Source organism: Pagrus major, chromosome 8 (assembly GCF_040436345.1).
Source record: "Pagrus major chromosome 8, Pma_NU_1.0".
NCBI lineage: Eukaryota > Metazoa > Chordata > Actinopteri > Spariformes > Sparidae > Pagrus > Pagrus major.
In genome coordinates, this window is record NC_133222.1 from 4468464 (window position 1) to 4482555 (window position 14092).

The 14092-nt window shown below is 42.4% G+C and overlaps 1 protein-coding gene across 1 annotated transcript in view; it reads right to left on the reverse strand.

The window, feature by feature from the left end:
• mrpl23 (mitochondrial ribosomal protein L23) overlaps positions 1 to 7525 on the reverse strand; it is a 36392-nt gene extending 28867 nt beyond the window's left edge. The window contains exons 1-2 of the mRNA XM_073472887.1: positions 7408 to 7525; positions 6160 to 6282 (exon numbers count right to left, since the gene is read on the reverse strand). Coding sequence (XP_073328988.1) covers positions 6160 to 6282; positions 7408 to 7427 — 143 coding nt within the window. The 5' untranslated portion in view covers positions 7428 to 7525. The remainder of the gene's footprint in view (positions 1 to 6159; positions 6283 to 7407) is intronic.
• Between the last annotated feature and the right edge of the window lie 6567 nt (positions 7526 to 14092).

The following is a 14092-nucleotide window of genomic DNA, read 5'->3' on the forward strand; positions in this document are numbered from 1 at the left end:
TGACATAGTTGTTTCGTAGTGATAACACAGCAGATTCATCCATCTGCAGATTAAGACACACACCTCTGTCAGCTGCTCTCAAATCCTTTCTCTCCAATGAATCTACGCTCCTGGATATTTACTATTCTCAAATGTAGGCTGACTCGCACTGTGCCAAGAAATTTGTGAGTATCAATTCCAGTTCCAGTAGTTTTAGACGGTCCATTTACACCTGTGCCCCAAAAGTATATGAAAGAAGTAGGTGAAAGGGCACATTTGGAAAAGTGCAAGACAGGACTGAGACAGCTTTGACAGTGTTTGACAATAAGGATAATGATTGTATTCAGAAAGCTCAGAGACTGCAAGTCACTCGTCCATTTACTGGTGCTAAAAAAAACCTCTGCCTCCTTTCCTCAGTTAGGAATATGATTACATATTGAAGTACTAAGTATAGGTATACTTATCAAGTATTTCATAAGAATGTTTATAAAGTATTTATACTCAACATGTACCACTTTGACTCAAAAGACCAACTCATGTAGAGTACAATATCATGGGTACAGCTTTCAATGAGATAATTTTTTTTTTTGCAATGAAAAATCAAGATATTGTTAAATATCTATGTATGCAGACGACTCAGCAATATGTATAGCAGCATCCTCAACCGATGAATTTGTTCAGCTAGTTAGTTAGGGGCAGGGTTCGTGCTTTAAAACATATTTTTAAGATGTCTTTTTAAAACTAAAATTTGCTATAAATCCTGCATGTAGCAATATGCTACAACTCCTCAAGTGCTAAGCCAAGTTCCTGTGACTAGCTTACCACCTGCTGATTAACCCCAGAGCTAGCGACAACTTCTTTGGCCTATGCTCACTCAAGGTGGACAGAACTTAAAGGGAGACCAGCTATTCTCATTTTAGTGACCAGCCGCTTCTCCAACCATGACCCCCCAAAAATGACACTTGGCCTCCGGGCCCAAAAGCTTTTCTGGTGGAAATCCTGTGTAATACCACGTTAGTGCTGTTGCTGTGCCTAGTGTATTGCTGCCACCTGCAGGTTTGGCCCAGAATGGCATGTTTTCACACAGCAGACATACAGATGTATCCCCTTTTATCAGGTTAACAACAAGCAGTTGGTTTAGCGGCAGGAATGTGGGGCATTGAATAAATGTTATGTGAAAAACTATGTTTATCTGGTAGTTTATTTTCATCTTTGTGTTGGTTTAGTGGTCATCATGGTGAGTCATGTTTCAAAAATGGTGTGTGTACTCCACTGGGTAAACTGAACGCTGTGCCACACTGCTTGTAAATTAGTAATCGCTACAACAACATTTGATCCAAGGAATGGGGGTGTTGCTGTTGTCATGTCCTTCTTGTTCTAAGATGAACTTTACTTTGTATAGGAATGATTCACTGACCATCATGCTTCTTGTGGCTACCATGAATCCTCCTTGGAAAGGCTGCTTGTTTTAGCAACTTGACTTGGCAAACCGCTGGAAAGCTTTTAATGTGGCTCCTTGTTTGATAGAAACTGGGCTGCATCTACATTTGGGCTTTTTATGGTGCCTTTTTGGTTGGCAGATCAACTTGAAGTATTACAAGGGAATGGAAAAGAAGAGGAGCAGCCACACATAGAAGTGATGCAGAGTTGCAAGCGACAGGCACTTACTGCAGTTTGGAGGAACCTCAATCCTTCAACACATCATCAACTATGTGCCTTCTTTTTCCTGTATGTAAGTTGCCTTATGTTGTCCTGAAAAAACATTTACAAAAATGATGGTTGCCAAGCTCCTATTAAAGCTGACACTGATGTTAATTTGTTGACAGAATTCGCTGTCTGAATTGCTCTTGCATCAGCTAGTACTTTCAAATGATTTCATGGTACAAGTGGAAAACAGCAGAGGAGCAGTGTACACGGGCAGACCCTTAAATCTCATGATTGGAACGTGATTGGATCTGCCTGACCACATCTGGAGGTAGGCTCACATTGTGTTTGAATCTTAGCTAGATGCAATCTGTACAACTTGCTGGCATATGTAGGAAACATAACATTGATATAAATATTTGTTTTAGCTATCAGAGGATAGAGTTGTTAAAATTCTGAGCGAGCGAGTGAGAGAACTGAAAGCAACACGCCTCTAATTACTGATTATACGTGTATTCTGTGCCACGACTGTGACAAAAAACACGTTATTTTACAGAACTGCGTGAAAAATGACGGGTGGGAAGTATGTTGCACCCATTGGTGCAGCTGATTTGCTGTAAACATTGCATAAAATGTATCAAGTCACAGAGTGACTTTTCAAACAAAGGAATAAGTGATGACAGGTTTGGTCTGCAAGTTAGAGATCCAATCTCAATGAAGATAAAGAAAATGCAATAAAATTACAAGGTGTAAACGCAAAGGCACCTGGTAATTTTAATGGTTTGTTATCCAGATAGTAGGGTTTGGCTGATAGACGATGCCATCGTCCATCACCGATGGCTGACAGTCATCGACTTCTGAGCCCTATACCATTAAAAAGCTAGCAAGCAAACAGCACAAAATGGTTTGTGTCATGTGGGAGAGAACATATAACAAGTTTGTTGAACTGTCTCTCTGACACATTAATGTATGTTCTAATAAGCCTCTTAGACTTTATTTTGTGTAACCTTCATTACACACACTGTAGGGTAAACATCCAAGGTACACTAAATAGTCCGTACACACACACACACACAGAGCACAACATCAAAGTACATTGTGTCAGAGCGGCTTAGTGGTGAGAATGAAACAGGAGAGTTGTTTTCTGTGCAGATGAAAGGCAAAAGAAAGCCGCTCCTCATTGTAAGTCTGCCCCATTGTCAGGTTTGAGTCGAGATACGCACACTCACTACTTTAACCCTCCCATCTAAACAGACAATACATGCACAGAAGTTGCTCAACACTAAGTATCAAGATCATAATAGCAGATTTTGTTTAGAGGGAAAGCCATTGAGGAACCTGAGACTTAGGGAGAGAAGAGACAGTTGAGAAGTTGAGAGTATAAGAGCAGCGTGTGAAGGATTAGATTTATTGTTCAGGTTTTTGGCCTGACAATAGAACAGAAATAGATCAAAGAACAGGTCACCAGGAGTCATTAAACTCCTTACAGAGAGACAGGTCAGTAAAGACTCGACAGCTAGCTGCACTCCTCTACAGGCTCGCTAAATGACTTCGGATGACATAAACTGAGGTTAATTAGCGTGAAAAATAACCCAGTTTCCAACTTCAGCCATGTGTTTATGAAGTGGATCAGGCGAACATAACCAGAGTGATTGCCATGGCGATCAAACCATTGTTTGATCCAAAAAGTACTGAAGAGTATTCGAAGTGGAAAGACAATGTGAGATGTTGTGTAACATTATGCCCATGTCTAGAGCGAGACAGCAGCATGGTCTGGTTTCATAGTTATTAGACAGCATCGTAGCATGAAATGTGACTGAGTGGTAGTGAAAACAAAGTTCAGCATTGTGATCTCTTTTCTTTGTGTGTGTGTGTGTGTGTGTGTGTGTGTGTGTGTGTGTGTGTGTGTGTGTGTGTGTGTGTGTGTGTGTGTGTGTGTGTGTGTCTCAGCGCTGGCCTCTAGCCATGCCAGGTGAGGCCCAAGAGGTGTGTGTGTGTGTGTGGGTGTCAACCTAGAAATTTGATGATGTTCCTTCTGGAGCAGAGAGGAAATACTAACATAGCACAAAAGGTTCGAGAACAATCAAAAAGACAAACAAATACTTCCCTCCAGCAGGTAGAAAGAGAATTACACGAACACGGGCCAGGTGTCTCAAACAACAAGTGCCAAAGAGGGATTGGTTTTGGACGCGTTGCAAAGCGTTTAATAAAAGCACAATAAACAACAGAGTCCAGGGTGGGACGGAGGGAGAGGACAGAGAAAGACATGCGCAGATCATAGCGAGCGAGCGATACAGCAAACAAGCAAGAACACAAGAGAAAAGCGATAGAGAACAAAACAGACAACCACTGATATCTAGCTCCCAGGTGTCATTGAGATAAAGGCCACCTTGTGTTATTGCCCTGAGAACGCCAACATGACCACTTCTCATTAACAGCTGTTTGGCACCACAACTTACCCAGGCTAACACCGCCTACCCTCGAGGGTCATAACTACGTCAGCTTTCACTGCCGTGATTACGCAGATTCATCAATAAAGATGACAGTTGGAGTGATATTTGGTTCGTGTCACTGTTTCTCAATGTGTGTCCAGTTACTACATGGTGCATATGAAAAGTAAAAAAAAAAAAAAATAACAGTGTTTCAAGAGCATACTGAGGCCCAGCAGCATATCAATCAGCCATGCACCTCTCCCAGGCATCAAAGACTCCAAGAAAAAAAAAAACCTTACACACCCTTATAAACACACACGCACCCTGCACTTACCCACTTTTGTGCATATATACACAAAGACACACACCATTCTCACAAACTGACTCGCCCACACTGACAAACGTGCACAGAGACACACACACACACACACACACAATTACATAAGCACCCTAGGAGTTTGGCAGAGAAGAGGCAAAAATCAGAGTGGGAGGCCAGGCACCTGGATGAACAGATTATGGTCTAAACCCCACCAGAGACACATAGATGATCCGCATCAAACTTCAATTTTTCTCCCGAGTGTGGGTTCTGGCCCTCTCATCGCCTGAGGAGCACTGCTAACCTCAGTGACCTTGGCTTGCGGAGCTTGGCAAAATCAGCTCATCGCTTTTAAGTGCTGAGTGGTGAGGACCTCCTGTTGCGTTTTATGACAGAATATATGTTGTCCAAACTCATCAAATTGACTCGTCGTGAGACAAAAAAACAACATGGCAAGAGATTAGGATGCAGTAAAGTTGTGTTATATGTAGCATACTCCATTGGACACACATTTTTAATAAAGAACAATTTACTTTCCTTATTGGGGTATGCATCAGTATTGGCTCCTCTAGGTGATTAGTGTTTGACGTCCTGCTGTCTACAAGCACCTCCACTGCAGCACCAAACAAAAGCACTTATAACCTCAGCTCCCACCCCACTGACTATGTCAGACTTTCACAAGTCATCACTGCAACTGAGCTCATTAAAGACAGCCATAAGGTGATATGAACTCTCGATACTGTTGAGGACGGAGATTTCTGTTCATGAGGCTGTGACGCCACCTGGAGGCCATTTTTCGCAACTCCAGCTGCATAATACTGGTCCAGAAATGCTGTTACATTGCCAGTAAAAACAAGTCATTGCAGACTGAAATGTGAAACATATGTTCATTATATAACACTTCTGAATGTTACTTAACTACTACTATAGTCTGACAAAGGTAATTACAGAATATAACATTAAGGCCAAACAAAATAACTCATTTTGTAGTTTTATAAAAGTAAAATTTACAGCTTAGCATTGTTATATTTTTACTCTTAAGGAGCATTATAAATAATTTATATTGCAAGAGTTGACACAGACACAAATTCAACTTTGGAACTATTCATAGGTTTCAAAATAAAAGGAGCTGCTATTGTGGCCAGTAGCAAGTTAGAAGTGTAGATGTACTGTAGTATGTAATGTATGGCTCTATGGAGACTGGAGAAAGACACTGTGACAGGGAAACTATAATGAAATTGTCCATTGACATAAAATGGCATTAGATCATATACAACAAGTCAGAACTTTGCAACAGGTAATAACTAATAATAACAACGGACATTATCATTAGATATGAAGTGTGGGGTTTAAGTGTGTCAGAAAAGTGTGGTCTGAAAAACTGTACACCGAAAATTAATAACAGAGGTTATTAGAAGCTAATAGTTGCTAAGTGCTAAACTTAGAACCAATTTAAAAAAAGGCAGGACTGAGCATTGACCAGACAATCCAATTATGAGATTATTCATATCCTCTTCTATACATGTACATCAACAGATAAGCCTTTACTTTATTCCATATCTCCAGTATGAACTATACAACCACTAATAGAATAGCACTATATGTAACAAACAAGAAAATGTATTATCAGGCTTCAGCAGAGCTTGATGATGAGCTCATCATTTGAATCAGGTGTGTTAAAGCAGGGAAACATCTAATACATGCAGGTAAGGGGGCCCCCAGGAACAGGACTGAAAAACACTGATCTAAGGAAATTGGTAATGGGAAGATTTGTATGCAAAAACTTACTCCATTGGGATGCGAAACTGGGCAGTGTCAGGAGGCTGCTCTTTTCCCGGTCTCACCAGCGTCAGGAACCAGTTGGGTCTGAAGATCCTCAGCTGAGGGTTACCCAGCTGGTAGAGCGGGTATCTGAGAGGAGAGGTGAACAGCTGTCATCAACAGTATCAATCTCTGACACTCTGTAATGTTTCCTACAATCACACTGACAATTCGGAAGATATTAAAGCTGCACAAGTTGTGTTGACAAGTTGATAAAGGCAAGGATGGGAAAGAAAAAGCTCTGTTTCAAAAGAGAGCTGTGTAATAAAAAACACTGGAATTTAATAATTGTAAATTACCCAAGCCAGACCGCAAGTCTGTGGTCAGTCCGTCAGTCCTACTGATTGAGCTTTAATCACCAGCTAGACAAAAACGTGTCCATGTGCTTTCAGCGCCGGACAGGAAGGGCAGAGAGTTCATCAGAACCTTTTGACCTAAATCAGATTATATGGCTCCACTGTTTGCATGTTCATAACTTCTCTGATCTGCATTTATTTATTTATTTTGCCCTGTCATACTTCACTGCAGTGATGGTGGTTATCTGTTCCCAGACATGAGCAAAGTTGCATTAACCTGGAATTATCCTATAACCCGTGTGTTGAGCCTGCTAAGCAAGTGTCTTATACCATTGCCAAAGACTTCAAGGTATTGCAAAAGATCATTGACAAATAGGTGTTAATGTTGACACAGCATGGGGGATAAAACATTATTGGTATATGTAGCGATACAGTCTAAAATCTGCACAGCATATGACAAACTTTATCCTTAAAACCAATGAATTTGTCCTCATGCAGTGTGTGTTTACAGACACAGGTGAGTTACTTCACTATCTAACAGCGACAACCTGTCATAGCAACGTACATAGTTACCGCACTACGACACTAGCTACACGTTAACGGCAGTATGTTTGTAGCATAGCTAGCCAAACGCTGGCTATGTTCGTGTCGTGTAACACCATTTAAGAGTGAGTTACAGAGTTGAACACTAATAACGCGCACCGACAGAAGTGTATAATAAGTGAAAAACAACGTTTGCCAAAGGCTACATTCACACATGCTGGGTAACTAAGAGGCGGATACGTGCTAACGTTAGCTGTGTTTGCTAGCTTCCCAAATCACCAGAAAAGCGGGAATAACAAAGCTACAGTCTCGAGTTGAGGCGTCTTTTTGGGGGGTGTTTACGCCTAGAAATGAAGAGAAAAGACTGGACACTCACAGTAGTCTTGTCACAGGCATCACTGGAGCGGTTTGTTGTGAACCATAAGCTACCAGCTAGCTGTTTTGTAGTCTTTTCAAGGTTGTCAAACGCTGTGCTGCACGTGCGTGGATGTACTTCCGGGAGCACTCGCACGGCGCAGGCGCACTGGAGTTTGCTCCATGCCCTTGAAGAAAGGTTCACAGCCCAGAGGCATGGATTTATATAAATGGACTCAGTGTCCACTGTAGGCATTTATAACATAAGTGATATCATTTTGTCTCAATGATAAGGAAGCAATGGAGTATTTAAAATCTGAATAACTACTAAGACAAATCCTGTTATAAAGGCAGGTTGCAATAAATCAGAGGACAGTGGCTAAAAAATGTAAGACAGGAGCACAGTAGTTTCTCACTATTCTGATAATATCTAACTATTAGGTTATATTTAAAGGCCTGCCACCAATCGGTCATAAAATTTAAGTAAACCCTTCTTACGAGTACACACATTAAACAGTTAGTGGTAGCAAGAAAGAGTACAGTGAGAAAGTGTTTCTTTGGTAAAGACAAGACTGATCATGATACAGTGCCGATAAGTCAACCCAGTGCCAATCAATAAATCTGCCGAATGTTTCTCAAACCCATTAATTCCCCCACAATTTTCAAAAAATTGGTAAAAGTACGTTTGCACACTTTCAGTATCAATCCTGAATTTTGATTTAATTTGCACACATGCAAAAAAAGCGTTTTATACATATGCACATACAGAAAATGGACATATTTGCCTTCACTTCACGAGTAAAAACAATTCAGACATTGACACATTGTCTATTTCTATTATAGCTTGATTGATGAAGGGGTAGATACTGTATCAATAGATAGACATTTAGTGCCTTGTCATGCAGATTATTCAATTGGCACGTGTCACTTACGTATCAGAAAATCAGTAAAATCCCCAGAGTGCAATAATAGATGTCTCCCATTTGGACCAACTGCTTTGATTTCCTCGTTGGATAACAACCAAGTTCACATTCTTAAAAATGGCTTTCAGTTTTGGGGAATGCCATTGCTGTTTTCTCAGGGCACATGTGACGAAACAGCAGCAGAGGGAGACCTCGTACCACGTCTCCTGCAGACCCTGTGCCCCGGAGTCTGACCTGACCTCACACCCACTACGGTGTGCCTGCAGCAGGGGTAAGAATGATTGAAGGCCCCCTGAGTGGAACATGAGTCCCTGGCTCAGCTGGTTCAGACCTGGCAGGAAATGGACCACACTGACAGCCAGGGAGGGAAGTTTCCATCAGTTAAGATGCCATGGAGTGTGTGTATGTGTGCAGATGGCAGTTAGGCATTTGATTATTGTGCAGTTGTTGTAATGTTTACCAGTTGGTGCAGGTATTTTGTCAAACGCTGTCAGAATGTCCCGCTATCGCTGTTGTACAGTGGAGTTTTTTAGCCACTTTCGTAGCCAAGAAAATATTCACTACCATCAGTTCACTGGTTGTTTACTTGTTTGTTGCTTTGGAACGGGTTCATCTGACAGCTGATATGAGAGAGTACTGGAGATTCATAGAGGTGGTGAGGGCAAAGGCTGAAAAGTTTCTTTCAAAGCATATACTGTAATGTGTTTTGGCCACTGCATATTAAAACATTAAAACATTAGATTGTTCAATAAGATAAATTATTAACTTAAATTGAATTCCATTAGCTCCAAAATCCATGATTCAATCGTCACTGAGAGTGTTTTCTAAAGAAGGCAATTTGCAAATTGATCCAGTAATATTGTTTTATTCATGCCTGGCCCCGGTGGTTTCTGACTTAATGGTTAACTTGGTAAAAAATGCTTGAATCAACCAGAAATATCCTTTCCCTGTCTTTCAGAATTATTGTCCCTGCAGCTTGTGAATGTAGTAATTCAAGATTGTTTCCAAACTTGTGAGGAACAGCTGAAGGTGTTGGCATCCAAAGATGCAAAAAGGTAAAGGACCTTTCTAGGAATAAAAACGAATTAGTCATAAGCGGCGTAAAACCAAATGCACCGTGCAGATGTACAACGCTAGTTATTAACCAGGTCAATCACGCAACAGCCCCTTCAGCATCAGATTTTCACTATCCAATATCTTTTCAGTTGCTGATTAATTCGGGAAGTGGTGGAATGATAATTTGATTCCCCAGGTGCAACCTAGAAAACAGCCACATGAAATTATCTCAGCATTCAAGCTTTCCAACCTGAGCATGACCTCAGAGGAAAAGTGCCACCGTGTGAATATTGTCTATTATGCTTACATGGCAAACATTCTTAAATGAATAAATATTTATTAAACTTAAGGGCTTCAAAATGCTCTACGTTAATGTGTTTGTGATGACTTGGTTTGTTGATAGGTGGCTTTTTAATGCATCAATGCATTAATCGATGCATGCATTAGCAAACAGCCAAACGTGATTGTAGTCCTTTGTTTGCAAGAATGATCATTTAGAAGAAGAAAAATGTGTTGTTGTTTCAGTGTACGATGGATTATCGATCGCTTACTGTACATACGTACCTTGCAGAAAGGCAAGTGTGTGTGTGTTTGTGTGTGTGTGTGTGTGTGTGTGTGTGTGTGTGTGTGTGTGAGTATGGTTGATTGCCTTGTGACCCTTGCCTCGCTCTCTGGGTGCTGTAGCAGTAGCTGCACTCATTACCTCAGTCGCGGTGCCAATGATTAGCAAGGCTCCATCCAGTGCAGATCAGGCCAGGTCTAAGGGGAGCGGAGGGGGCCAGCAACATGAACCGACGCAACCTTGAGCCAAAGGTCCGGTCTCACACTGTTATCCAACTCTGCCATTTATAGATGCGATTCAAGCCTGTTTGTTAATGCACACAGTTGGGCTGTTTGATGGAAAATAAAAGTTAACTATATGATCTAATTTCACTGGTTGCCATAAGAATACCAACTCTGATTAATGAGGTTTCATTGCTTTTCAAATGACCGGGGCGAAAAGCCTGCGTGAGCTCTGCTGCTCTCATTACTTTTTAAATTTGCTCTTTGTGAAAATGAATGTTTGTTTGTTTTTCTTCTGATGGTTCAGTTTTGCAGAAGTCATATTCTGGTTAATGGCTTGGCCACTTAACTGCCTGGCCTTTATGGCTACAGTACTTAGTGTGGGACACGCACTCACACATATACAAGCGTGCACACATACACAAAGCCTCTCACACACATATGTGTACATGCACATGTAAGGTTAATTTCAGCAGTCAATTATTAATCATTTTAATTCAGGCATATAGCAATGCCCACTGTATATTTGTTACCAAATGAGACTTCACTCACTATTCTTGTGTATGTGTGTGAGAGTGGGGGGAGAGAGAGAAGTGGAATGAAGGTTCAGGTCTGGGGCAGTGGAAAGTGGCTGTTTGTGTCACAGTACAAAAAGGAAGAAAGTGAGGGAGGAGGAGGAGGAGGAGGGAGCGCTCTAACAGCAGAGGTGGATAGACGGAAACAGTTCGGTCTACAGCGGGCTTGTCCCGCCAAGAGCGGGCGCTGGGGCCGCATGGAAACTTTCCCCCTCCGACTCTCAGCCAGCCGAAGGAGAAGTTGTCGGTATTGAATATCCTAGAGAAGAAAAAAGGGAAACGGTAAATTGAAGATCCAGACGTGAAGATGGAAAAGTTTGTCAGTTCAAGTGAATAGTTTTGCATGTAATGGCACTCGCTGTTTTTAGTGATTCCCTCTGAAGCCACTTCATCCTTCCATGAAGAATGCACCATCCTGATAATTTGATTAAATTCCCCCAAGTAGTTGACCAGTTGAGTTTTTATATAATGCTTCATGTGCAAAAACACCTAATCCAAGGACTGTATCAACAGCAGCAGTAGCACCTTAACGTATTGCATAGAGCTGCAGAGAGGTGGATGAAGAGCAGGTACAGGAACATGATCGACGCCAGAGAGAGCGATGAGAGAGAACTTTGAGTTCAGATCCGGATCAACGGTGGGCTCTTTGCTTCTGCTGTCACAGGCGAGGCTCACACAGTAGGCTCGGGCTACAGTATGTTATGTGTGTTATGTCCCACGGTCAGGGATGAGGCCGAAATGTGCCGGGGGAGCCAATTATCATTTTTGGCAGCAGTTGTTTGTAAAACCATTCTCATCTTCCATTGACAATCTGTAGCAGATGTTTCATACAAGACCGTTGGCCCCAGTGGCTTGTTATCTATCAGGGGTCAAGTCAGGCAGTACATATTAGCGTGCTAACATGCTAAACCAAGATGTTGAACATCTATATATTAACATGTTAGCATTGTCATTATGAGCATGTTAGCATGCTGATTTTAGCATTAGCTCAGACGCTTAGAGTTCTATAGGTGAGGGACAGACTCTGGTATCGGTCGGTATGAGAAACCTTTGTTTCCATTTGTAGTCCAAGTACCTGTGTGGTTCTCTGGTTAAGTTGAGAGATGTTGGGATGAGCTCAGCTGACAGTCACCCTCTTAGGTCACATTTAAAGGCCATTGTTCTGAGGAACACATGATCAGCACTTCAATGTGTGACTGGTTGAGCCAGCTTCATCATGAGGTCTGAAACTGCTGTTATGTTGTTCAGCTGACGGTACATAAATCATGACATTGAGATAGTTTGCAGAGAACATGCTGCATGAGGTAAAGAGATTTGATTCATTCAGAGAATTAGCAACTCGGCCAGTCGGTTGGTTTGTTGGTTGGTTTTTTTGGTTTGTCGGCAGCATTACACAAAAACTACTGAACAAATGTCCACAAAACTTGGATGTAGGATGGGTCTCGGCCCAGAATAGACCCCGTTACCTTTTGGTGCGGAGCTGGATAAAGGGACGGATCGAAGAGGAGTTGATCAATACAGAGCAGGGAATTCAACCACCCTCACCAACAGACTGATCACGAACCTGCCCGGCTGCTCTGTGGTACATCAGGATGACCTTTTCCAGCCCCGAGATCAGATTGAAGTTGCAGAAGATGGCTTTAAACCAGTACGATGTCATTACCGCTCTGGACATGAATGCCATTGTGAGTACAGTCTTTACGTGGTTGGAGAATCCGATGAAGTTTGAGAAATCGTATGGCGATAATATCACCCTGAATACTGAGATCATCCCAAAGTCTGAGCATGAGCAGGAGGAGGATACTGACATCCTCCTTGTGGAGGGCCTCCTGCTTTACACCTGTGGACCTTGGATCGACATGCTGAACCATCGATACTTTATTTTCATCCCATATGAGGAATGCAAAAAGAGGAGGTGCTCTAGGAACTACACGGCGCCAAACCCCATCAGTCTTTTGGATGAAGAAGAACAATGACTAAATGACGATGACTGATGAACATTCGTGCTGATGCTGATTACTTTTACTGTGTTTAAACTGTATTTATTGGCAGTTTTTGGTATTTTACAGTGTTAAAAGGGTATTTGGCTCCTGTTGCCGCCAATTTAATGTTAAGACGTTTCCCATAATTGTAACGTTGACCTTTCTCAGGGCTGAACGAAGTAAGTAAGTCTGCTCGACACACAAAACATAAAAACCATTAGCCCCTCTGCCCCGGACCTAATTAAACCCTTGCCCCTTTGCCTTCAACACTAAATGAGTGGTCAGAGGTAGTGGCCAGTTCAGGTCAGATTCCTCTGTTTTTTCAGGTCCCATGTTCACACTCTTGGAGGGAGCGGGTGCATGCCACGCAGCAGTCCTCTGCCTATTAATAGCAGTGAGGGATGGAGTCGGAGGGCAATCTGGATGGCGAGTAAATTTAGACCCTCCCCCCTGGATGTTCCGTTGATGTCATGAGCCTGACCTCTGACCCGAGAGCCTCGCTGCCGCAAGACAAACGTTGAACTTGAATTTCAGGGGTCCGAACGCAAGCGTGCACACAGGAAACACATGCAAACGCTTAAAGATCTACGGTTTATGTACATGCACACGAATGCAGCCTCTTCGTCTGTCGTTCTCAAACTAGTGGTGCAGATAGAAGCAGTGTTCGATTCCTGCAAGAAACACAGTAACGACAGAGTCATATGTTCCGTTCTGTCCCTCCAACATCACAAACGCGATCACACGCTGATTTCCAGAGATTTTGATATCGACTACAGTTGCAATGGGGTGATTAGGTAGAGTGCTCACACAGGTTCCCACAGCCTTATCCAGTGTCTCTGCCCCTGCCAGAGTTATGTGAAACGGGGGACGGGGGCAACTGATCTTCAAGGTATGTCAGCCGACACTCTCGGGATATCTTGTGCACTGCGCCGTGGAAGACCTTAACCTACAAACATAACAACATTGTTCAAGTCATGATTCCTCTTGTCTTATTTTTGGGTCTGATAAAGTTGTTGGTGGATACCAGTAGAGCCATGACCATGTTACAGTAAGAACCCTGTTGAAATAAATGGGCAGAGACGTTGAATTAAAACGGGTCAACGTGATCCGGATACAGGTCAGGTTACGACAAAGACTTCTGGAAGAGCTGAAGGTGAATTGTGTTGTCTTGTGCGTCCACATGTGTCGACACTGACGGAGCACAAACAGTGTGAGTCAAACAGACGTCCGGCTATACTGTGTTGACGTTATAACTGCAGACACAATAGATGTTGACAGTGCAAATGCCAACAAATGCCACCTTCGACCAATCACGGCACCAGCATCTACCCTTGAGGCACTCGTAAACAACATTCCTGCCCTCAAATGTCTTCTGCACAGCACATGAG